Here is a 27,298-nt window from a genome sequence, read left to right as displayed (position 1 = left end):
AATCATTCTTTCACATACTTCACTGATACTGAAATGATTTTCCCCTACAGTTTTCTTAAACCCTGAATTAATCAACCTCAATAAAGTATTTCAGTGGCGAGAGCCAGCCATTATAAACAGACTGAAGATCTAGCTGAATAACTACACTGTAGCAACAACAGAGCAAAGGGGGAGAACTGTAAGAAATGAAATACTTAAGTTATTTATAACCCAAAGACAGCCGGCTGCCCTGGAGGTTATTTGAACCAACTCAACACTTGAGGGTGAAAGGAGCAATGTTTTGTTAGCCCTGAAAAGCCAGTGTGCTTGATAAATAATTTAAATACTATGTTGATCTGCATCTGGTCCATATTGACCTGGAAGAACTCTACTGAAATCTGCACCATTATAATGAAACTCTGTGATTCAAGTGAATCAGAAATCTCTCTTTTTCTTGCAAAGCAGATGAGCCAGTCCTCATTTGTGTCACACTGGATGATTGCCATGATCAAAAGAAAGTAAGATAACCTCATGCCAGACAATCATTTACATTCAGAGCAGGGCTGCATGCCTACTTAATGGGCACATGCTTGAGTATGGGGCTCAATGCAGCAACTCCTAAGTGAAGCCCAGTTGTGGAAGTGGCATATAAGACGGGCCATTAAAAATGGTGCATTTAAGCAAAAAGCCACTATATGTCTGGATAATGAAGGAAAAACATCTGGAAACTTAATGGAGATACTGGATCCACAACCAGGATCCAGCTCTATAGGTAGCTATGAAGAAACTTGCTTCAATGTAATTAATATCAGCCCTACAGTCTTGTAGAGGGATGCACACAAACTGGTTTTCACCTTCCTCCTCTTTTGTCACAACCCTCCAGATTTTGGGTGCTTTACTGAGGGCTTTGGGAATGCTGGAGTTGACAGTACTGCAACTGGATGGCCACTGGGGTAGAGATGCCAGGCCTGGAGGAAAACAACTCCTTCAAAGGCACTGGGAGCCTGAGCCTCTTCCCTGGGGAACTCAGGGGGCTCTGTATGAGAAGCCTGACAGCCCTTCATTAATTGCTTGCCTTCCTCAGCACTTTCCTTAAACAAACCCAAACTGCTCTGATAAAGCACTTTCAGGCGAGCAGACAGCGCTGTGCATGCCGAGGCACTGGCAGGCTGCTCCAGAGAGAGAAATAACTCTCTTAAAATGTGCACTGTACTAATTACCTTGGCAAAGGTACAAGAGCACAAGTTAGGGCTGCTGTGATTTATAAATGCTTGTGGCAGCAAAAGGTAGGAGCAAACCGCTGAGCAGCACAGAGCTGCAGGACTATAACCCTGCTGGAGGGGAGCAGAGAGACATGAACCCCTGCAAAAGCCTCAGCTTCTCCAGAGCCTTTCAATCCTTTTCCTGCAGGCATCCAGCTCTTCCCCTGCTCCTCTGTATGGCTTGAGTATCTACACGTGTGGGGTATCTGAATCTATTGCAGGCATGTTTGCTGGGAAGGCTGATACATGAGGAAAGCTAGCATCATGCAGGAAGGTATCCATACTGCTGGGAGTGGAGGCAAAGGGCAGAAAACAGCTTCTTTGGGCACAACTTTTCTCTTGCTAGGGAAAGCTTGAGACGTGTTAGTTGCTATTATAGGTCATGGGCAGGGATATCCCTCCAAACCAGCCTCTGCCTGAGAGCACAGTGGTCCTGGCTTGATCACGATGGGGATGAACCTCCTGCACAGGGGGACCCAAGTATGTTCCTCCAGGAGGCAAATCACTGAGGACTTACGCCAGAAAGCATGTGAGAAGGGAGCAAGCTCCCTAGGACAGAGGAGGTGGCATGAAGAAGGGGAACATCAGGGCATCATGGCACAGGAAGAGGTTGGGAGCCAAAAAATTGGCATTTCTGCTATCTTTTCCCTTAAAACCAGAGTTCAGGAAGAGACTGAAGTTTTAATGTTACTTACTTTACTTACTTTAATGTTCTAATGTTACTGGCTTTGCAGTAAGGGATGGGAAAGCCCCAGTAAATTACCCTATCATGCAATTTATGGCTCGAGGAAATCTTGTTGGACTTCCAGCAACTGGGCCATGTTCCAAAGTCCATAATAAGCTTTTCTTTAATTCTTACAGCATCAAAATCCCACCGACTTCATTTCCATCTGCTGGGATGTTTCTGTGTGAAAAAAATGACCTCACTATCAGAGGTTCTGCTGCTTTTCTTCAGATATGCAGAAAGACAAAAATAACCCCTCTGTCTTCAATGTGAAAGAATCCTGCGTTGTCCTGGGGGAGCTTCAGCAGCTCTTGGTTGTCATCATTTTCTCGCAGTTCCTCCAAATAAAAGCTTTTGGGGATTATTTAGCAACCTTATCACATCAGCAACAGATTTTCCTTTAACCTCCTATTCCCAGTCCTGCCTTAAAAAGAATGGGATTCAGATAAGAAAAACACAGGTGGATGTACAAAAGAAAGATATTGCCAGGAGTCATTTCTAGAAGCCATCAATGAGAGCGCAAGAGGAATACCAGAAACAGCTTCTCCTCATCAGGCAGAGAAAGAAACACCCTGCAAGCTCTCATTACATATTGGGGGTGGTACTAGAGGCTAAATCACCCATTTGCACGGTCAGTGTACAGCCTGTAGTACCAGAGGCACTGGGGTTACTTTTACAAACAATTTTACAGTGATTAGAGTAAAGAATTCAGTAAGTGTTCAAAAACCTCAGATGTGTGGTGTGGGAAGTCATCCAAGTGCTATTTATGGGGATAAACACATGTATTTCTTCTTATTTTAGAAACAGACCCTCATACTGGCTGACACTGGTGCCCTTATGAAGCTGTGGACAAGGACATACTAGCATGGGGAATATAAAATAAACTAAGAAGCAAGCAACAAGGAGCAATCATTTGGGGTCGTCTTCCCAGCATCTGAGTTGTCCTGAGCAGCCCAACATGCCCATGTACATTTTACCACCACTAATTCTCGTTCCAGTACCAAACAAGTAAGTTGTTCCTCACTTCCCTGCGTAGGCTTGCGTGTGATGCCGAGCAGGCGAGATGACTGATCAGCTTGTTCCAAAGTATGACTCCAGGATGATGGTGAAAACTTCTGGCATAATACTCTTTACACTGCCCCTGGTTAATCCTTCCATACAAACATCATTGATGATTCATGCACATCTACTTGAAAATCAAAAGCAAGTCGGCCATGAAGTGTGAAACTATGATCCAAGATTTATCTCCAGATATTCATGATTCTTAAATAACAAGCCAGCGATTCTCTGATCCTACCAGTGAGCAAAATCAGGGGAAAACTGAGGGGAAAATGTGTTCAGCCTAGTACAGAAGAGACAGGAAGTGCTGACAATGAATAACCAGGGGCTGAGGAAGAACATTCTGTGGAATGTTTCACATTATAGAATCATAGAATAGTTAGGGTTGGAAAGGACTTCAATATCATCAAAGCTCCAATCCCCCTGCCATGGGCAGGGACACCCGACACTAAACCATGCTACCCAACGCTTTGTCCAACCTGGCCTTCAACACCGCCAGGGATGGAGCATTCACAACCTCCCTGGGCAACCCATTCCAGTGCCTCACCACCCTTACAGTAAAGAACTTCTTCCTTATATCCAATCTAAACTTCCTTGGCTTTCTGGGCTGTGAGCGCACACTGAAGCCGGCTCATGTTCATTTTCTCATCGACCAACACCCCCAAGTCCTTCTCCTCAGGGCTGCTCTGAATCTCTTCTCTGTCCAACCTGTAGCTGTGCCTGGGATTGCTCCGACCCAGGTGTAGGACCTTGCACTTGGCATGGTTAAACTTCATCAGGTTGGCATCAGCCCACCTCACAAGCGTGTCAAGGTCCCTCTGGATGGCATCCCTTCCCTCCAGTGTATCAACCAAACCACACAGCTTGGTGTCATCGGCAAACTTGCTGAGGGCGCACTCAATCCCACTGTCCATGTCACCGACAAAGATGTTGAACAAGACCGGTCCCAACACCGATCCCTGAGGGACACCACTCGTTACTGGTCTCCAGATGGACATCGAGCCATTGACCACAACTCTTTGCATGCGGCCATCCAGCCAGTTCTTTATCCACCGAGTGGTCCACCCATCAAATTGATGTCTCTCCAATTTAGAGACAAGGATGTCGTGTGGGACAGTGTCAAACGCTATGCACAAGTCCAGGTAGATGACGTCAACTGCTCTACCCCTGTCCATCAATTCCGTAGCTCCATCACATTCCAGCTTTGGAATATGATTTTCTATTTTTTGCATAAATTATCAATCTTCTCTGTATCAGGTATGCATGAGATCAGTATTTAAGCTCCTTCATCATGTGACCCAGACAGATCCAAAATCCATCTGCTGGAAATCTAGTGAAGTTTCTTGCTCTTCTTATGCGTTATGTTTTTAAGCTGAACACGTTATCAGAGCTACCTTGTGATAAGAACTAAACCAAGCCCAAGAGTGAGGCTGTTTCAAATTGAGAAATATTGCAACTGGAATAACAGGAAATCTCAGGCTGCTAAAATTAGTTTGTGTGAATAATAATTTCTCATGCAAAACAGGCTTTGATAAAAACTCCAGTGGTGCAGCCTCTGCAATATGGCTGTCATTAACAAGAAGCATTAGAGACTGGCACTGAAACAAAGGTATTTTTTCCTAAGACATCCTTCACCTTGCACATCACAGAAACAAATATTTGTCTAGAAAGTCAGTACCACAGAAACAGTTTGTTCTTCCTGTGTCGTAAACTGCAGGCTCTCATGTGAAACTGAGCTTGTGTCTGGAGGCACTGAAACCACCTGCAGTAATAATAGCTCAAAGCATCTTTAATTTATGCCTGGCTTCTGTGTTAGATTCCCTTGAGTTTCCTCCTAAATGACAACAGTTGTTCAGAGTGGCTGTGAGGATCTGTGGGAGAGGTGAGGAGGTGATGGAGGATGATGTGCTTGGATTGCCCCATGCATAAATAAGTCCCTGATTCTTTTGGGCATGTGCAAGTAGCTCCAACTGTGCTGGCTGTGGAGCTAGAAATGATATCTCCAGATGGGTATGGTGTTATATTGGAATTAGTAACTCCTGCTCAGGGCAGGATTAACCATCAACATTTGCACCAGGATGGTTATGCTGCTGATGCTTGTGGCACTGAGCACCACGCTGCACTATGAGCATGCTGGCTCTGCTACCTCCAGTGTCCTTCCTGAGACAGCAATGATGACAGATGTCAAACCTGCGCCCATCACTGGTGGTATCAGACACCCCAGAAGGGCTATGTCCTTCTAGATTAGGGAAGGATCCCTCTTCCTCTCTATCTTTACTGTATTCTTGACTTCCACTTTCTTATGAGGCCATGTCTGCATTTTCTGTTCCTGGAAGCAAGGATGAGATCCAGTTCAAGATTAGAGCACATGGGATGTTGGCTGTGATTCTAAGCTCCCACTGCAGTCAACAGAGATGGAATCAGTGGAGACTGGAAAGTGAAGCAGATGAAACCATGCTGTGAAGGCAGGGGTCTGAGTACAGAGCAGGATGTGATCCAGTAGCCTCAGCATGGGCATCTGGTGTTATTCGACACAGTCCACAGTCTCCCACTTGGCCTCCATCTGCCACTCCAGAAGGAAGGTCTCTGCAATGGGTTACACCTGCCAAATCTATGTGGCTGTCCCGAACACCCCAGTGTGGCACTAAACATGCAATTCTTGGTAACTGAACGGCACTTGCTGGTGAAATGACTGCTTGCATCGACCCAGGCTGGGTTGAGGTGCTCACACATAGAGCCCAGTGTCACTGGCGAAGCTGCTGAATGCACAGGACCCCTGTTCCTAGCTGGCAGATATGCTATGAGGCTATGCAGGGCTGGACTGTCTTAGCCACAGCTTGAGAGCAGGTAGGACACAGTATGTGACTGAAACAGTACTAAGTACCTACGTTAAGGTAACCAAAGTGAGCCTTAAGTGCCATTGACTGTTAGAGGAACTGGAGGATGTAGCTCACATGCAGAAATGTTTAGGGAGGTAGTTCGATCTCGGACACAATCCCACCCAAGGAGTAAAAGTCTGGCAAACACACTACCACGCTCCTTGTACAGCAACACATTATTGCCATTCATTTTGAGTGTACATAATACAAATCAAGTCCTTATTACAGGAAGCCCAGAAACCCTGAAAAGCTTTCCTTGTCTTGCAAACAGGAATTCATAGGGACTCATTCCTATTAAACTGATTTAAGCCTTTGGGGTTGGGAATTCCCTGTACAAATGGGTAATTTAGATTTGAGGAATTGAATTTAGATTTGAGGAGTGAGCATATGCCTTGTTGACAACCCCAGCACATGCTGATTTGGAAAACAGAGAAGGAAAAGACTGAGCTGAACCATGCAGTAAGATGAGACTGAAGCCTTTCACTGATCAAAGATGTGTTCATAAACTGGGTGTGGAGGACACATTACTTAGCACTGTCTCACCCATATTTCTCAGCAAGACACATAAAAGCAACAAGTGAAATAACAAGAAGTCTGTCAGCACAAAAGACCGTTGAGGCATGAGCCGTGGTTGAATGGGACTGAAAGCTTGGAAGAAAGCAGGGCCAAGTTTATCTCCAGGCAACCAGGATGCAACAGTTCACAGCCCTCCTGTGGGCTGCCAGATGGATACAGTTTTTCATGTGGATATTTGACAATAAATGGAACCTAGGCAGCAGCTGAGCCTGGAAGTGAGGCAGCATACTGCTCTCTTCCACCTGCATCCTTCTTCCTCATGCTCTCTGAAGCTGGTACTCAGCAAAGTACTACAAAACCAACACAAATTACTCTACCTGACTGTCCTGCCATGGCTTACAAGGACCAAAATGTCAAAACCCCAACCCTTTGTCCTTTCATGCTCAGGTCTGCTTGTGGGAAATGGTAAGTTTGGGTCAGCACACAGCATCCTACAAAAGAGCACTCGGGAATGTTGTGTGAAGCAGCCTCCAAGGTATTCTGGCATTCCTGCTGTCTTCCTCCCAGCTGTAGCATGTCCCGCTGGGCTTTGCCGTAAAGTCAGAATCAGCACTGTTGTTTTTTGCTTTGTTTAGCAAAAGCTTTCTGCATCCTACTCTTCATGGCTGCTCCAAGATAAAGCCATCCCCTTGCAAAGTTTCGTACTCAATGAGTTTTCAAATATTCATGTAGACTGGAAAGCCACTCATAAAGCTGATGTTTTTAGGCAGGACTTGGTTTTAAATACATAAACATACATGCAAATAAATGAAGCCTTCCTATACTATCTTAATATATATATAAAAGCTACTTTGGGTAGCATATAACTTACGCTCAAGACTAAATGAAAGTGTAAAGAATAAACATTGCACAGAGTGGATAATAGAGCAATGAGGTTTGTCCTGGCAAAAATAGTTCTACTACACCATCAAAAAGCTATTCATGTTGACAAGCCACAAAATGTTTGCATAAGGAGAGAGAGAACAAAGTAGGAATGCTTTAATGCTGTGCCTCATTGGAGCTGCTTTTTCCTTCAGTCTTGTGTAACTGTAACAGTTGTGTAAAAGGGAAAAACAGAAAAAAGGGAAAGCACTGGTAATGCTGGCATGAAAAGACATTTGTTTCTGTGGCAGTCAACAGCTACACAGCAGCTCTGTGCTCTCTTGCACAAAAGGAACAGGCTTCTTATGCACTACGTGGTCACCCTGAGTCGGCCCATGGCAAAAGCCTGACCTCCTCTCAAAGACCCCTATGAAGAGGTCCTCCTTCAAAGTCTGCTAGGCTATGTAGATGCAACCTGTGCAACTGTCTTTTGAATGACATCCATGGACTCACAGACCCAAGCCCTGAGCATAGACAACCCCATCCAGACAGGTTCACAGATGGCAAGTTCTGCATTTCCTTTTCAACCCAAATACTAGCAGTGATTTCATATATTCATGCACACAGAGCTGGATTCAGATAATGGTGCCCAGAAATGTTATGGGCACCCTTCTCTGAACAGCACTAATGACCCTTGGTACCAGGGAATCCCTGTTACCACAATGGCCAGGACACATCTCCAATCCTTCCAAGTTGTTGCTGATGCAAGAGGTGGCTTACCTGCTTTCACGGCTTAAGTACTGAAGGCTGCCCTTTTCATGGATACAAGTCTGGTCTTTGAAGCATTTCAAGACCCAACTGGATAAAGCCCTAGACAACCTAGTCTGACTTTAAGGACAGGACTTCCTGAGGTTCCCTTCAATCTAAATTATCCTATTAAACCTTTCTGAAGAAGGGTGGCAGGTACTGCACAAGGACAGGCACTAAATCTCCATAAACATGAGTTCTGAGATCTATCTATGGCTTTGGAGAATGCACAAAAGTCCTGGTCCTGTAGCTTTCTCAAGCAACCAGTCCCTACTTCTCTGAGCAGCAAATAGCCCCATTAGAGGAGCAAGCCCATACTGTTGCACATGCATTAGTTCAGCTTTTGAAGGGTCCTGGCCATTTCTGTTCAAATTTCAGCCTTTGTGTAACTGGGAGGTGTCCAGGGTTCCTGTTATTCTGGGTCACAATTGCCAGAGATTAACTTTTTTGGGCCAGACTACGAAGGGAACAATGTGGTGGGAGAGCATGTTGCTTGTGATTGAAAGCCCAACAGATACTCACAGGATGTATGCGATGACCCCGATGGACCAGCAGTCCACGGCTTTGCTGTAGGGTTTCTGGGCCAGCACTTCAGGAGCTGAAAACACAAAGCCAAATGAGCACATGTTACAACACCAAGCATGGGAAAGTGGTCGAGAGGTAGGACCCTAAAACTTGAAGCTCTCTGAGTTGCCCTCCACATACAGCCCTCGGATTTGTAAATATCCCAAGGTTTTTGAAGCTCATATTCTCATAAGGACAACTCCTGAAGTGGAGCAAATTCCCCATTTTCTGACTAAGGACAGAAAGCCAACCCAATAAACTATATCTGCAGGAGAGGAAGGAGAGCTGTCACCACACCTCCCAACAGCTGCCTTCCAAAGCCTGATGCATGTCAGACTCAGAGGGAGTAATTTGTCCTCTACCTCTGGGAACACAGACACCTCTCAAAGGAACTGAGCCTTCTGCCACTATAGATTTCAGCCACCATAGTCTGAATTCTGCTAGAAGTAAGAGCCTGGGCATTTATTGAAACCCTTTGTGGGTCTGCTTTCCTATCTTACACCAGTGAGAGTTAAAAAGATGCATGTTTTTGTTTGGGAGCCTGGAGTATTATGTTTCCTGCTGGGACCTTTCAGTGCAAATGCTTAAACCTAAATTTTAAACCCTTGTGAGCCTATAATCTTTTTCATGTAAAGAAGCTTTTGCTTTGAATAAAGCAAAATGTCCACAACAACGCAAGAGATCACTGACTGTGACATTCCTAATGCAGACTTGCCACACTGGGCTTTAAAAAGCACAGTATTTCCTCTGAGTACATTGGATTTTAAATGGTGCAAAGAAAGCACAAAGGGGCAAGTCCCAGCAAAAAATATTCCTTTGGGGTTACACCTTTCTCTGCTAGGAGTCTTGCCAACATCAAAGCAGTCAGGTACTTGAACTGCAAAAACAGAATTGTGAAGCATGTAAATGTATTAAAACTTGAGCCTCACATTTAGTTGCTACATATGCTTTGGTGTATTGGTAAGGCCTCTTCGAAGAGTTATCTTCTTAAGCTAGACAAGTCAATAAAACTATGGTCAAAACTGCCAGCAACGGAGGGAACAGTAAAGCAATAATGAGAAACAGAAAAGACTTTCTGGTTCACGGGCATAAGAATTTATAAGAGACTGAAGTGAAGTGCACAAGGCAGAGCGGGGCATCCAGGCTTTCCACAAGCAGTAGAATGATGGAAAGGGTGAAGTCACACTGGGCACACGCTGTGAAAAGGAAGAAAACACAGGGGAATGTTGGTAAAAATATAACTGGCAGACAGATTATGAAGACTTAAAGATTGGCATATGCCCCAATCTGCAACACAGGTTACATATGACCCCAGTCTTCAAATCACCAAGAAAACTGGGACCACTGCATAAGAAGTTAAAATCATGGTTCTGTTTATATATTGTTAATCCTAACCCACTGTTGTAATGTGTAAATATACTTATCCACTACATGCCAAAGGTGGTTTCTTTCTGCTGTACCTCTCATGAAAGTCTCTTTACCTGGCCCTCAGTGGTAGAAACCTACACCCCAATTCCTAAGAAGCCCCTGGCTCCTTCCAGAACATGGGCATTCTGCTGTAATGTGCCAAGATAAAGGTTAAACTATTCTTGCTACAGTAGGGGACAGAGTTGTGGAAATATAGAAGGCACATATAGTTGCACCCAAAATGCTGGTGCTGGGTCAGGGTCTGTGTGTCAGCTTGGTGCTAGTCAGTCTGGTGGGGCTGAATTTGAAGACAAACTTGGGATAGAAGAATAAAGCACTGAAGAGCTGTTGGCCTGCTATTGCCTCCCAGATAACCTGGCAAGCTGGGACAGTCTGCCAAATTTACATTTCTCCTGTATAAAACAGTTGTTGCTCAAAGTTGCTCAAGATGACCTTCCCAGACAGCTCTTGTGTCCCTTAATCTGACTCTTTCCTTCTCAATTCATCAAAATTTGCCTCCAAGTTTTCCTCTAAAAAGAATCCTTTTTTCAAAATGTGCATCAAATGGGGTTTGTGAGACTGTTTCCTTTTTGTTCCACCCCTTATGACTGAATTTTTTGACAAAATATGCAGATGAAGGCAGTTAAATTTCCCCCATCCTTAGGTGATCAGATGTCTTCGAACTCTCCACTCTTGCAAAATTCCCAATAGTCTATTCACATATCTCTCCTACCTTTGACTGCCTGCTCTAGTTTGCACCATTTTCAAGACTGGTAAACATTATACATCTCCTATCCCCAAAGAAAATATTATGCAAATGGCTCTTGAGCACCTCAGATTGTAGTGAGCTCCTGACATTATACAGATAGGGCACATTAACATAACAGAAAACAAATCTGATACAAGTGGGTGTGAACTACGTAGATTCTTCTTAAAGCATCAAAGCTGAGCTGGGGCATTTCTCTCAGTTTTAAAGGAGTAAAGAGCAGTGAGATGCTGCTGTGGATGGTGGCTGTGAAGCAGGTAAGAAACCCACAGGATCAAGCCTGAAGCAAACATGAGGCTATTACATCCCCTTTGGTAAACTAAAATGGAAAAAAGGCAGGAGGTTTAAATAATTGTTTTAAGGCCAAATGTCTGCTTTTGATTTTTGTTCCAAGGAGCAGACATGCAACAGGAACAGGAGAACATAGCTAAGCATCATCTGTCTCTGATATACGGAGACAGAAATATTTAATGAGCTGAAAAACAAGTCAAAGGAGCTCTCAGAAGTGATGGCAGATCAGCGCCAAGAGGCAAAAGCAGAAGATGCAGTGAAAAAAATGCATGAGCTGATGACATTAAAGGATCAACACAGATGGCTGAGGAGGCAAAACATCAGTAAGGAGAAAAGGAAAGTCAAAGCTCCCATTTCTGATGCTGGGGTGATGCCAGCTGAGCAAAGGCTTCCAATATCGCACTTTCCCAGTGAATGACTGTGGGCTCAAATGGTATCCAATGGTCACCCAGAGACAGGGAAGTCAATGCAGCAAACCTGGACCCTTCCTCCACATCGGGGAACTGTGTTTCAGGCCAAATCAGCATTGCTACTAGCAACATGTGGCAGGTAAAGTGTTGCGTAATAGTCCCAGGGCTTCACCCCACCTGCAGGTACACGAAGATGTGCTTCCCAGGCCAAATGATGTGGTGTTTCACAGTTAGATTTTTTTTTTTGTTACTTACATGATTTTTTAATATATTATTATATTATTTTTATATATAATATCTTATTTTTATATATATTATCATCTTATTTTTTATATTTGTTTAGTTATATTTTGCTTTTAATACAAGAAAAAAATAACAAAAGGCTTGTTTTAAATGGAGGTTTTAGGGAAAGGTACAGAACAGCGACCTTTGGAAACCTTTCAGAGCACTGTGGCAGTACCCCCAGTGAGCACAGCTATGCTCATAAGCTCCCTAAAAATGCAACTGATGGATGCCAAAACCAGCAGTCCATGTTCCTGCAAAAACCTCAGGTGGTGGGGATTGCTCTGATACTTTAAGCCTGCTGAACAAACTGTACAAGTCATGAGGGTGCCAGTTCTCATACCAGCGTTATAGTTAAAAGCGATTCTCCTTCACTCCCAGGATGGTGTGGCTCCCAGCAGATTTTGTTGTCTCATAAGAACTCAGTCTAATGCTGTTTTCTGTGGTTTATATGGCTTCCCACAAGCTGCATGCCAAAAGGAATGATGCATTTGAACAAAGGGTGAAGGTTTTCATGATCCCCATAGGAGTTACATATCAGCAGGCTGCCATAAAAGTAGGAAGACTATAAAGACCTAAATAGGGTTAAAATGGGCAGGCACATGGCTCAGTTGGCCACACAAATTGGCCTGGTGCAAGCCACAACTGGTGGTTCAGCTGGTAACTATTTTAGTGCCAGTTTACATTATGTAGGCACATCCTGTAAGTAAAGAAGGGGAAGCATGAGTGGGCTGCACATGTATGAGAGGGTCAAGAAGTCCAAGAGGGAAGGTGAGAAACGGGCAGAGTTTGTAAGGGACAGCAAAGGGAGATAGTGCCAGCCTCGTGGTTTAGGACTCTAAGGTACGGCCTCAACAAGATAAGCAGAGAGGAACAATCATTGGGAAGATAGTTGGATGCATGAAAGGTCAACCCAGCCCCTCTCCTGAAGATTGTGCAAGGGCAATGTGAGCTCCTCAGCCACAATACAAAGTGTCTTCCTCACAGTTGCAAACAGGCTAAGCAGCATATAAAGCAGCTTCATTGCCAGACCAGATTCTCTCTTTCACTGACTCCTGGGATGAAAACGACTTCTTTCCCTTTTTTCACAAAGTCCTCCAGTGTTCATCTTGTTCTGGGTCGGCCAAGACTTTGAAGTTTGGGGCTGTTCCTGAAGGACAGCAAAGTTTCAGTGCACCCTGAAGTTGCTGGCTTCCTGTGCTCCTGTTGTCCCTATTTCATGTTGCTGAGTCAGATCCAGATAGGTTTCATGGACCGTAATGCAGCTACAATCACATCAAGCAAACCCTCCTTCGGGATATGGCAATGGAGCCCACCAATTCCACTGTCACAAGCTTATGGCTGAGCAAACCCCGGTGTCAGCAGTTCCCATGCTTTATTTTTACTTTATTATTCATGCTACTGCCTAAACAACTCCTGGGGTTGCTTTTTCTAACAAGGATATTTCAAAGGCTTATTAAACATTTTCAAACCATTGACTCAAAGTACACTGAGTAAGTCAAAATTCATCATGGGAATCTAAATGCTTTGGTCTTGCACAGGGCTAAGAGAAACACATGGCTCTGACATGTTCTGAAATTGCTACTGGAGTTCTGTCAGAGCTGACAGTTGTGAAATGACCTTTCATAAAAGCACTGCAGAAAATAAAAGCAGTGAGTGAGGTGGAGTCTGTAGTGATAGGACAAGGGGTAACGGATTAAAACTTAAATAGGGGAAGTTCAGGTTGGATATAAGGAAGAAGTTCTTTACCGTAAGGGTGGTGAGGCACTGGAATGGGTTGCCCAGGGGAGTTGTGAATGCTCCATCCCTGGCAGTGTTCAAGGCCAGGTTGGATGAGGCCTTGGGTGGCATGGTTTAGTGTGGGGTGTTCCTGCCCATGGCAGGGGGGTTGGAACTGGACGATCTTGAAGTCCTTTCCAACCCAAACTATTCTATGATTCTATGACTCCATGACAAACCACACAGCCCGGGTCCAGCTCAATTCCTACAACAGGGAAATGCAAGAATATTTTACTAGAGGTTGGGTTGGGAGTCAGAGCAAGAATTTTAAATCTCAGTAGGACTAAGATACCAGACAGCCAAAACCACATAGTTCAGCATTTCTGCAAAGGAGATCAGGCTGCCCAAGACAGGCTTTCTAATGCCTTTTCCTAAGTTTTCAATGCTCCTAAATGTCTCATAAGTCTCAGTCCCCTCTACAGGAGTAACTGAAGGTTTTACAAGACCAGCTCTCACAGAAAGTCAGTCAGAGACCTAATTCCCAAGCAGCAAAATCTCTTCTGAGGAATTTGCTGACTGGATTCGTCTCCTGGTGAGTGCCCAACTTGACACACCTCAAGGATGAACTCACTTTCAGGTAGTTTTGAACACCTTCTTCAAATTCTTATAAATGGTCTCAAGCTAAGTAGCCCAAATATGTAGTGTTTAAACTGATAAATCATTCATGGCTTACACAGATCTTGCCTATAATAACACTCAGGGTTTTGAAAACACCACTTCTCCAATTTAAATGATGGGGTGGGATCCATGCAAGCCACTCCACACACCTAATTTGCAATTAAATGAGCCACAAAAGCTGCCTCATCTTAACCCAATTTAGGTGCTATCTAAAAGTTGGGTGTTTAGTCCCAACTCACCACCTAGGCTCCTTCCATAAGAAAGAGAGAGAGAGTTAAGAGTGGTAAGCAGATAAGAAAATGGAAGACCTTTTCAGTATAAGAAGCTGCATTATCAGACCTCTCTTCAGTGAGTAAACATTTAGATTGGCATCTTAACAAAAGTGGCTCAACTAATTGTGTTAAATTATCCTAACCATCACCATGGGACCAAAATCTCTGACAAAACTCTTGAAGGAATAAGATCCCTGAACTGTCGACAGTAATTTAATCTGTAAGGCAGGGCTTTAAAAGCTAATGTGCTAATGAAGTACTGGTTATGCACATTATAGATATCCTCTAATTTGAAAACTAATAATTTTGTCTTCAGAAAGTGATATTTATTGAGATGTTTAATTATAATTACACTCTCCCTTACTCAATGAATTTCTGAACCACATAAACAGGACTTTAGTGACTCAGGTATCACTATTCTTTGGAGGTGAAACCAAGAAAAGTTGAGTTAAAATCTGAAATACAGAGTTGAAAGTACATCCTATTTGGGGAAATCAGACAGAAATGACAGGCGGGTTTACACACTGGAAATATTTGGTCAGCAGACATGAGTTATGAGCAGGTCTGCTACCAAGTCAGAAGCTTGTCCAGCACTTCACATAGTTGGATCTGACTGGATCCATTTCTGGAGATGAAGTATAAATAGTAGCAGATACTAATGACTTCTTAATGGAGCCCTAGGTGCCTTTGATATGTGATACATGCCTACTTTTTTCCAAGTCATGGAATCATAGATAGTTAGGGTTGGAAAGGACCTTAAGTCATTTAAAAGCAAAGTGGTTAAACTGACAAAAATAATTAATTCCTCATGAAATATTAGAAAATGGGTGTTCTACATATCTATAAAGAAAAGCGTCAGGAAATGTGTTGTAAGTGATAAATCCCTGCGTGATACTTCTACCCTATGTAAAATGGCTCGGAAAAAGCCCACACAAAGGTGGCAGACAGGACACTGCATGGGCCAGCACTGAGGCATGTGCCCCAATCCAGATGAGGACCTGTATTCATGTTGTGCCATTAGGAGGAAGGACTCTTACATTTATTTGGGGCATTAGCCAGGTGTTGCAAATTGGAGTGATGCTGGAAGGCAGGAAAGCTTTCAGATGTGGACAAACTGCAGACAACGTATGCAGAAGCCGTGTCACCAGGAACCACATTTGTGGGTATCACCACAGTGACCAGCAACAAAAATTTTTTGTGTTTGGCAAACGTTGTCTGGGCAACCGATTATATATATTAAAAATAAATAATAAAGGCAGCACTAATGGGGAGCTGTCTCCTGTTCAAAAAAGAAATAGAGCAAATATTTAAAGAGGTTTTCTTTGTGAGAGAGGGGTAAATCTCCTGTCAGCACTTCAGAAATAAGCGTCCATGACCTCTTGAACCACGGTGAATAAAATCCTGTGTTCAGTAAGGTAACAACAGGCCTGGAGCACTTGTGTAGCTATCAGCGACCAGACCATGAGTCATGGGAGCTCTCAAACCTCTCTCAAAGCACTACAATTTGTGTCACATGCTCCGAGAGCTTCCTCTCCAAAATAGCAAGTTTTCTTAAGTAAATGGCTACGCAGAGAGGCCATGAGATCACCCAGTGCCCAAGCAGAGTCACACTCCCTCATTTTCATCAGCAGATATCATCTGAGCTTCCCTGTGTCTGCAGACTTATTCTAGTCAGTGCCCATTTCAGAACAAAATCAAATGTGTTAATTAAAGACAGAAGAGCTGAGAGCTAAAATTATGAAAACTGCTGCCTCAGCTCAATTCCTTCCAGTGCTTTGGAAGAAGATTTCCAGTCTGGTGTGATTATACATGACAGCTATTCAGGCTCTACAGAGTGCATCCTGACTCACATGGCTTAAAATAAAATGATGAGCTGATGGCTTCATAAAATGGGAAACCAGAGAAAACTGTTCCTTTTCCTAATGTTACAGAGTGTGTCTGTGCAGTGTGAAGATAATGCCCAGAGAAAGGTATTCCTGAGACAAATTTGGACCACTGTGTCATAACTACATAATCTTTTTGAGTTCTCATACCATAGTATCATCAGAGCTGTGAAAACAGGTGAGGCGGCAGCTGAAAAGCAAAAGGAGGCTCTGACTGCTGGAAAACATTAAGTTTTTCCTGCTGGAAAGGTACGAGACAGATCTATCCCTGGGGAAGCCACTGTAATTTTAGTTTCATAGATTTCATGGATATCCCAGAGGTTCATTTTACAGTCTCAGCTGACTAGCTAGGTATCGTAGGAAACACAGGCTTTCTGGATGTCTTGTGCACAAAATGAGTCTTTTAAATAGTGTTTGCTCAAACAAACCCTTCTCACATTCATTTACTTCAACTTTTTAAAAGGATGCTGGTAAACACACTGCTAATCAGAAGCCTGGTACAATCACTGCTGAACGGACAAAAGAGCAAAGAATAAATGACAGGAAACAAAACATGTCTGAATAAACTGAAAGAGGGTAGATTTGGATCAGATATTAGGAAGAAGCTCTTCCCTGTGAGGGTGCTGAGGCGCTGGCACAAGGTGCCCAGAGAAGCTGTGGCTGCCCCAGCCCTGGCAGTGTTCAAGGCCAGGTTGGACACAGGGGCTTGGAGCAACCTGCTCTAGTGGAAGGGGTCCCTGCCCGGGGCAGGGGTTGGAACTGGGTGAAGCAAAACATTTTATGATTCTATGAAATTTAGCTCTTACATTTTAATGCCTTCTATCACAGGAATCTGGATATGCTATCCTTTACGCTTAAAATAATATGTTACATTATGTGAAGCTTTTTGGTCGTAAATGTGCTTGCAGAATCAATACATTGGAGGCTACTCTTCATGTGTCCTGATTTAGTTACAGGGAGTGTCTTTGAGAAGACTCATTCTGCAATGGATAAAAATCATGGAAGTCAATCCTTGAAACCCAGAGCTGGATTGCAGGATTCTTCCCAAGGAGAAAAGCACACAAGACAGAAGGCCAGCAACTTTTGGTATCTAATGAACATCTGCAAAACCTCGTTTGCATTATGTAGCGGCATTAGAAAACAAGTATTATTTCTTTTCATTCTGTGTCTGTACTGCAGCTGGGAGGAGTGGACAGACAACATAACCAAACTTCTTACCAACATAGCCAGGAGTCCCGCAGGCTGTGGACATCACATCTCCTTTACCCTCCATCTTTGACAATCCGAAGTCACTGATCATGATTTTTGACTCTTCATCCTGGCTATAGTAAAGCAGGTTCTCAGGCTAGAAAGGAGAACAAACAAAATGGGTTTTGAACATGAAAGTTTAGTAATAACATCTGTTGGCTTATGTGTTGCATTGAATAGAATCCTTAGTTACATCATACACTAATAAAAATTGGTTCCCCTAAATCCTAAAAACCTGCTTTTCTATGGAGATTCTCTCCAGGCTTTTGTATGGCAACTAATGGAAGAAGCTGATTCCCTGGGTTTTGAGTAACTTTCATGGGATAACAAACTTCTCCTTTGGCACCTCAAGTAAGAACTAAGCCTTGTGTGTTGCTTGTGAGATGTCTGACATATTATCATTTCATAATGATAAAAAGAAGGATTCATTTGAAGCAGGTAAATACGGGAAATCCAGGTAGTGTAATGAAATTGGTTTATACAGCATTTAAGTAAAGGAAAACAGTAGCTATTAAAGAATTCTTCTATCTTCTCCACTGAAAATAAACTGTTATGAGAGAGGAAATGCCTTGACAGTTAACAGACTTGTAGCAAAGATGTTTTAACTAGAGCCAATTAGGCAAAAATGCTACAGCACTAAGAAATAGAGCAACTTGTTTATGCTGAGAGAAAACAAGAATCACGCCACAAACCCCTGTGACTTTATAGCAGTGTCAGGCAGGTTGGAGAGCTCAACCAGCCTCCATTTGCTACACCGTAGTCCTCTATCTGTAATACCACTGCTACACTGCAAAGCTCTCTCTAGGTGTTGTGAGAGAACACTTCTTCCCCTGCTTAATATCCAGGCTCACAAAAAGGTCCAGCATCTGTGGCACTCTGACAGCCTGCTGGTAACGGGGTGCCACTGCACCATCCAGACCTTGGGGTCTTCATCTATAGAAGTGATGGATACCCAATGTCTCGACATAACCCTGGTGTAGAGTTTTGCCCAGAAGATGGTAAAAATGCACACTGCCATGCAACACATTTTGTCTATCATCCCGCTGTGTGCTCCAGCTGCAGCCATACAGCATCATCAAACTCCTTGGGACACATCCAAGCCTGGATTTGTAAGGAGGAATAATTGCAGTGCAACAGCACCAGCATCTGTCTTCCCTCCTCCATAGCCACAACCTCCTGCTCTGGGGAAACGGAAGACAAAGAAGTGCCGGGGTTGACGCTGCCCCTATTCTACTCTGAGGTTCCCATTCAGCTTCAAAGAACTCTCTGGCTCCCCAGCCCCCACATGAACCCATGTAGTGAGGGTTTTATCCATGGGACACAATGGCCATGAGAGGATCTACAAACTGCACCCACAGCTGTGAGCCAGCTGGGTCTGAGGCTAACAGGGAAGCAATTCTGTTCATAAAAATAATTATGAAGTTGTGCCATTTATGTTTCTTTCTCATGACAGCTCCTGAGTTCAGTGCTTTAACTGGTTGTTATAATGGTGACACTGTTTCCAGGCACTGCATGAATCAGTTTTATGCCATGGTCTGCCCTTGGTTTAAGTTACTCCTGACCTTTACTAGTGCACTTCCGACCTGCTGAGGGGTTGGCAGAGCTGGTATTAAGGGAAAGACAATTATTTCCTAACAATTTTTGCTAACTCACCTCAGGTTCCCACTTATTCCTACATAGCAAGGCTAAGAAACCTACCCACTAAAAACTTAAACTTGTTTAAAACTCGTTTAAAACCCTCTGGTCCTTCAAGCTCATTAATTCAAAAAGCATTAATGAAGTGGCTCTGTACGAACAGGAGTTGCTTGAACCTTTCAGTCGTTTTGTACATCCTGGACTTCCCTGGACCTTGTGTGCTTCCATCTCTTGTTATCTGATGCTGTGTTACTTAGATTAGAGACTCAGAGCCCAGATCTGCTCTTCCCAGCTACAGCAAGTACTATTTTGGTATTTCAATAACACATAATTACAATAAATAATTGTTATGGATGTTTCATGGGTTGTATTTTTATAGAATGGATTCTTTCCCAGAAATTCATTTTAGGGATCACAATTTGAAACTTGTGCTTATCTTGGTATTTTATCTCTATTTTTGCCATCATGGTATGTTTGTGCTAACAGAAATTCTCTGCAGGTGTTCCTCATACACCATATTTTATGAGCCATTTTAAGAACTGATATGGTACTGACAAAGACTTGCAAACAAAAGAAAGAGAGAGAACAAAAGCAAGTCTTTGCCCCAAAATACCCCTGGAGAAGGCTGGTTTGATCTAAATTCAGCATGTCTTTACATAAATTCTGAAAGCAATTTGTGGATGAGTCCACTTCCCAATTACCACACCTCATATTTTATTATAGGAACTTTTTAATAAGATTAATGTTTTAAAGTGGGAGCTACAGCTTCCCTTTAAATTACAAAGACAGGAATACTGTTAAGAGCTTGTACAACAGAACATCTGAAGGCCACAGAATCAACATCCAAGGAAACTCTTGTTTGCAGCATCCCTCCAAAACACAACCAGAGGTATTTTATTCACTGAATTCTTCATTTCTGGCAGTAAGCTTTGGTGGAATTAACTAGCTCAAGAACTGAACCCACAGTTTTCTTCTAACATTTGTATCTTTTTCTAATGTTTTCTGCTAATTTATCATTTAAGATACTAAAGATGGGGAGGCTTAGCTGTGTGTTATGAAATCCAAGCCTTTCTGCCTATCTTAATGGCAGTTTAAGAAGGAAACAATACAGAAATAATGTTTTGGTTTGGGCTGGGTTTTTTTGATGTAATAACATGGTACAGCTGAAATGAAAATTATCTAAAAATCGCATTGGCACCCAATGATCCTTAGAAGAATCCTTGCTGTTAACAGTGTCTTCAAAAACACTGGTCTAAATAGCACAATAGGAAATCATTCAACTTCCCACACTGTTTATTGTTACTAATTATTATTAAGTAAAAGTAAATATAGCCCAGCAGATCTGCAAGATACTTTACAGCAGTAAACACTTACATCCCAGCTGAGTTCTCTGCCTTAATGGAACATTTCAAGTCTTAATGAATGACTTTTTCCCCACACCCATCTGTGCAGAACTCTCATTGTAACAGCATTAATTGCAAAGTCTTCATTAAAACCAATTACATGGGGAGGCTTCAGAGCCTCCCTCTTACTGCAAAACCTTCCTGAACCAGCCAGTCCCAGGGAAGGCTGGACTTGATATCTTAGGTTCATGTAATCATACAACTTTCATTAACATTTTCCAGAGGACTGAGTCACGCTGTGGTCTTACCTTGAGGTCCCTGTGCACAATGCCCATTCGGTGCAGGTAGTAGACAGCATCCAGGACCTGCCGGATCAGGGTGCTGGCATCCTTCTCAGTGTAGAACCCTTTCTCAACAATGCGGTCAAAAAGCTCTCCCCCAGACACTCTGGAAAATATGATGGGATGCAGAAGTGTGAGGATATGGTTTGCCATATGCTTTTTACCTCTGGAGCTCCAAGTGATCCCCACTGTCCCAACAAGCATTTGGTTTTGGTTTTCTCATAGTCCAAGGACTGGTCATGCTATAATGGAAAATAAAATCCATTGCACACCAGAGAGTGGGCAAAGACTCACTATCACTTGCAGAGGGAAATCACAACTCTACTCCAGCAAGAGCCAGTGGAGCACACACTGATTCCTACGCTGTATAGGTGAATTTAGTTCACCCTTCCCACTGGTGCTGGCCCATGGAGGTTGTAAGGCTCCCTACTAGTATGATCCTTGGGGTTCACTTTTCACTTCACTGATCAAGGCTTGGGAAGGCTACCGGAGGAAGGCCAAGCTGAATGGGGCTTTGAGCAACCTGGTCTAGTTGAAGATGTCCCTGCTCATTGCAGGAGGCTTTGAACTAGATGAGCTTTAAAGTCCCTTTCAACCCAAGCCATTCTACAATTCTCCTTCCCCTCTTTTCACTGGTGAGTGAAATGCATACAGTAGTTGCTGCCAATACTTATAGAGCATTAGCTTATTAAAGGATTATGCTTCTCTGGCAATTTTAAATGCTTTCAGAGGTGCCCTTCCTTTACTCTTACATCTATGTTCATTTATCAGCAGCCACAAACTCTTCAGGCAGAGCACAGCCGCTGCCTGGCACTGGTAACAGACAAGTTATTGAAGAGGGAGCACAGATTATCAGTGCAATTAATCACCAGATGACACAAATGGAGAAAGGATTCCACAACTCAAAAGAGGAAAGAAAATAAAACCTTGACATCCCACTATTTAATGTCGGCTATATTACACTTTTCCTCAGCCCTGCTAGAAATAACACATTCTAAACCCAATCTTAAATAAAGAATGGACACATTAAAACTCCCTGGAGGAATATCTGGGGAAACAAAAGAGGAAAGAAATGTCTGAGTAATTGAAATAATAAAACTGTCAGCAAAAACCTGTCCTACCAGGGTAAATAAAAGATTTCCATTTTAACAAGCAAAACCTATTAAAAAATGAAATGCATGTGATAGGGTTTTTTTCAGCAAGTTGCACCACTTAGCATATCATAAATAGAACAGTAAAACTTTCTTTAAAAACAAACCTCATAAAGGGAAAATAATAAATGATTACAGTCATTAAATACACATGAACTGGGACCTTGCAATTATATGAACACTGGGTAATTCAGCCACTCCAAGAAATAATCTGCTTGAATAATGCCATGAAGTCACTTCCTAGGGAAGTTTGGAGCCTGAATGGGGGAGAAGGCTGCAGCTGAAAATGAACACATTCAACTTCGAAAATTAAAAGCAACCTTGCAAGGAGAAATAAATAAACCAGATAATCCTCCCATTAAGTGCTAGGCAAACAAACCAAACAGCTTGCTGAAATATTGGCATTAAACTGAAGTTCTGCAGTAAAGGTGAAGTTCACCCAGGGTCTGAAGTCCACCCACGAGACCTCTGGCTTACCAGCAGCCCTGGGGATTGCTGCTGGCAGAGAAAGGATGAAGCAGAAGCAGTGGGATGACAGTGGAGCAAGAGAAAGCCTCTGGTACCATATTGGACTGGAGAGCCCATGACTTATGGCACAGTGGGGAAGGAGGCATGGCAGGTAGAGACTGCACTGGTAGAAGTGCCATCACACAATAACCTGCTGCGAGATGAACATTGCACAGAAAAACTTGAATTAGAGCCCTTTCTTCAGTAGCTTCTCACAACAGGAGTTGCATTTCTCACAGATATGCATATACACAGAGTATTGCTCCAAGCACATCTCAACCCTACACCCTTTACCAAACCCATTGCGTGCCTGGCCAAAGGCAGAGGCAACAGACACAACTCTGCCTCGCCATTCACTGAAGGCAGATACAGTTTTATTGAATCTGGCTCCTATTAGCTGACTGTCTTTATAGTTCCCCTGCAGCCCTTTTGTTTCCCACGGATTGATTGCACTGAAAATGGAGCCCACGCAGTCATTAATATGACTGAATGCAGCACATTTCCCCATGAAAATGCAGTGCGTGCTGGTTTGCATTTCATACAGTTTCTTTTGTTATAGTCAAGAGACGCACTGCTTTAGTAGATACTGATTTACATCATGTGCTTTCCTGCACAAGGACTCCTCTGATGTTTGCAGTGTACACTTCCACAAATTGCTTTTTATTAAAATGACAGAATTTTCCCCCATGCCTGCTCACAACCCCCTTAAGCCTCGTTCTTAAATTGAAAGCTTTTCTTAGTCAAATTGTGTCCAGTGCACCTACTGAACCCAGGCTCAATCTGTTCATAATTTTATTTCAACACACGGAAAATATTTGCAACCTCTCAAATGATGCATTGCAAACCAGAGCTTAGTCCAAGGACTTGGGAGGAACAGGCAGTCAGTTTGCAGCCACTTCCTTATTCAGATTGACAACAGAATTGCATGTACATGCAAAGAGCTGAGGGTCTTGTGCTCACATTTATTTGTGTTGTGACTTTGTGTTGTGGTACGTGGGATTTGCACTGCATGTTTGCACTCACCTTAGAGTCTTCCTGCTCTGGGCAAGAGTCGTGGCTGGGGTTCAGCTCCCAGGGATGGCTACTTTCCATATGGAGCTTATGTCCATATGGCTTTTCTACTTCAAAAGAGGGTTAACTCAACCGTAATGTCATTGGGAATGCTGCTCCCTGTATGGTGCCCAAGGACTGATGTAAATCAGTGCTGTTCCAGGAGCAAACCAGTGAAGGCAGCTGTGGGAGAGCATTTGAGCTCTAAACTCATGGTGGAGATGTGGCCTGTTTTGTCTAAAGCTGGTCTTGAGCCCAGCCCCCTCTATCCTGCTGAGACAGGACTTGGCATCCTGCTCTGAGCAGTGTTGGGCACTCACAAAGCAATTTGTTTGTTCCAGTCTTTATTATTCTGGAATTATTATTATTTTTTGTTTAATGGCAGCACCAGCTTTGCTCTCTCTATGGCAATGCTGAGCAGCGCACAGAAGGCAGAGTTGAAACTTCAGTCAGTAAGAGTAGAATTGGGTCTTTGTCTTAAAGAAATTTAAGACAGCATTTTCTGACCATTAAGAGAGGGTAGGAGGAATTTCTCATTAGTGGAAGAGGACTGCTCCTGTCTTGCAGCTGGCACTGGCTCACAAAGCCAGACACACGGCCTCAAACAAGAGCACAAGGAACCTTTTTCCCCGCTGATTTTAGTCTTGGTTCCCGGCAAAGGAAAAGTCAAAGGAGGAGTAGCCAAGTGCAGTTACTTGAAAAGCATTTAGCCCTGGGAACAGCTCAAGTGTCATACCATGATCCTGAGTAGTACTTGCCCTGCCTAGGGACTCAGAGCTGGGTAAAAATAAGCAAAAAGGCCGCCTCTGCATCTTCTGTATGGATGCCTGATGGGATCCCCTGCAAAGTGTGTGTGTCTCCATCCTGTAGTCATTGCTTGGCCACCAAACAGTGGCTATCCCCTGGTTCACCAGGCAGCACGCAGAAAGCCCAGCACTTGGAGAAGAAGCTGAGCTGGCTCAGACAGGATAAAAGGACACTCAAACAGCTTGCAATCCTCACTGTAGGTGAAGGAGAAGGCACCTTAACAGTGTCCTAATATTATTCAGTCCTTGTCATTACACAGTTTCTACATTTTTGCAACTCTAACTGGGGAGAGATGAGGAAACATTTCATAGAATCATAGAATAGTTAGGGTTGGAAAGGACCTTAAGATCATCCAGTTCCAACCTCCCTGCCATGGGCAGGAACACCTCACACTAAACCATGTCACCCAAGGCTCTGTCCAGCCTGGCCTTGAACACTGCCAGGAATGGAGCATTCACAACTTCCCTGGGCAACCCATTCCAGTGCCTCACCACCCTTACAGTAAAGAATTTCTTCCTTATATCCAATCTAAACTTCCCCGTTTAAGTTTTAACCCATTACCCCTTGTCCTATGACTACAGTCCCTAATGAAGAGTCCATCCCCCGCATCCTTATAGGCCCCCTTCAGATACTGGAAGCTGCTATGAGGTCTCCAAGCAGCCTTCTCTTCTCCAGGCTGAACAGCTCCAACTTGCTCAGCATTAGTATTACACCTTTACTTTACATTAACCCATTTCCCCATCAAGCTCCTCAGGAAAGAGCCAAACTGACAAAGAAAACAACCCCTGCTGCAGGTATGGAGAAAGGACACAATCAACCTTTTCCTGAAGGAACCAATTCTTTTGCAGTACCATCAGGAAAGCAGAATGTGCGAAGTTTCAGAGGCACACTTTGATGAAAGATTAGCCCCAAACAAACTCCATTGTAATTTAAGGCTCCTTCATAAACACAAATCAAGAGCCAGACTCTCTGGATTTCTGATGTTTTTGCCTGCAGTGAGAAACCTGCACCCGCACATTGCAGGTCACTAGCAGGTACCTGCCAGATCACTACCACAGCTGGGCTGCCTGGCAGTGAACAACCCTATATATGTTACCTTCAGGTAAATAAATATATGAATAAAAGAACAAGAAAATGCTGGAATTAAAAAGATATTAGTCATGTATTGATATTAATGCATTCATGTTACTCGTTATTTCTCTTGCAAATGCCACCTGTGTGTACAGAATATATCCTCTTATTTATTCACTGATGCATCCCCCACTGTTATCAAGTGTTGGAACCTTTCTGCTTGTTTTAGGACCTTGAAAAATAACATCCTCTGAATTATCCTTTTGACTTCTTTGCCATTTGGCAAAACACTGATGTTTTCCTTTTTTGTCTCTCTTGGAGTACAGGCTGGAATCGCTCTGGATGGTTTACTGCTTGACAGTTTAACTGCTTTTTATCAAAAGTCTTCTTGATGAACTCATCAGTGATGGGTTCAAGCAAAGAATCCCATCAAAGATATTCAGCGCTTGTAGGTTTTTCCCTCCAGAAGTGTGTGAAGAAGTTCACCTGATATTTCACTGCAGTGCAAGCCGTCATCCAGCCTCCTTTGGAAAAGTCATCAAAGCACCATCACGTTGGGTTAGAAGAACCAGCATGGAAAGGCAGAGATGTCTCTAGGGACTCACTAATACTGCTAAAACCTGCAGATGAGGGATGCCTAATGAAAAGAAATGCGGAGCAGGAGGCATCTCAAGTCAATATGAAAAATAAGTTGAATATGAGCATTACCCTACAACCGTGAACAGCCTACTGATCAGGAGTTACACATTCACAGTTTCCTGTAATATAAATCAGAAAAAGCACATAGCCACCAGGGCATGAAGCTGTAAGTATGAGGTGATATAAAAAAGAGTGAAGGAACCATTCCTGGGAAGTTTTGGCTTTGAAAATTACTTTCCTCTAACGAAGCAATTCATATTACTACAAATATCTCCATTTTTTAAATTTGTTCTGTTTCTAATGGGGCACTTTTTTTGGTTTGCTTTAGACTTTCTCTGTATTGTGAAAATGCATGAGAACCAGAAAGCAAATCTGGCCAGCTCTCTGTTCAAAAGGAAAGAGAAACTGGCTGCCTTCATCTCACTGTTCAAACAACGTAACACATAAAAAGAAAACGAGTAAACAGAGTAATAGATTTTAAACCCAGAAAGGAACATTATGATTATTCAGCCTGACCGCTTGCAAATAGAAGTACGTGATTAAAATTCTCCTTGTGCCAATAATCTAAGGTGTTAATCAGGCAGGGACAGATATTGCTATAGAAATACTGCATATCCTACCGAGATTTTCCTTTTTCAGTATACATCTCAGCAAACTGCATTGGCTTTCTCATTTGCAGCACATCATAAAATATACAGCTTGAACAAGGCAAGGACTTTCCTTGTTATTATAGCTTTAAATCACCCACTTTTAAACCTGATGGTAACAAAAAGCTCCAAGGCCACCAAAGAAGGAGAGCAGGATTAATTCTGGATTTGTTTTACTAGGACACAAGTGTGTGCCTGTGGTGGAGAGGAATGGATGGGTGTTAGCACCTGCTCCTTTGATAGTGCTGTTCAATGCAACATTGCTATGGGATTTATTCTGGGGGGGCTGATGGTTCCTCAGCCCTTCATCACCACTGTAATGGTGGCTGCACCAGAGGGATGCTCCATACCCTGAGGGGTTGTTTTGGAAAAGTTTGGACAAAAATGATGTGGTCATCTCTCAGAACCAAATTGGGCAAACCAGAACAGCTCCTTCCCTGCATTAGAAGTGCCATATGACATTTGCTGAGCAGCTGTAATGATTTGAAAGCAGCTGTGCT

The 27,298-nt window shown here is 43.2% G+C and overlaps 1 protein-coding gene across 1 annotated transcript in view; it reads right to left on the bottom strand.

The window, feature by feature from the left end:
- Nucleotides 1-27,298, bottom strand: part of CAMK1D (calcium/calmodulin dependent protein kinase ID) — a gene marked incomplete at its 5' end in the record, with an annotated part of 217,542 nt that overhangs the window by 19,624 nt on the left and 170,620 nt on the right. Inside the window, 3 exons of the mRNA XM_080636284.1 lie at nucleotides 8,610-8,685; nucleotides 17,578-17,704; nucleotides 20,894-21,032. Of these exons, the coding sequence (XP_080492410.1) occupies nucleotides 8,610-8,685; nucleotides 17,578-17,704; nucleotides 20,894-21,032 (342 nt within the window). The remainder of the gene's footprint in view (nucleotides 1-8,609; nucleotides 8,686-17,577; nucleotides 17,705-20,893; nucleotides 21,033-27,298) is intronic.

Source organism: Psittacula echo, assembly GCF_963264785.1.
Source record: "Psittacula echo genome assembly, chromosome: 1".
Classification (NCBI taxonomy): domain Eukaryota; kingdom Metazoa; phylum Chordata; class Aves; order Psittaciformes; family Psittacidae; genus Psittacula; species Psittacula echo.
The sequence above is the reverse complement of the archived record's forward strand: the minus strand, read 5'-3'. Positions and strand labels throughout refer to the sequence as shown.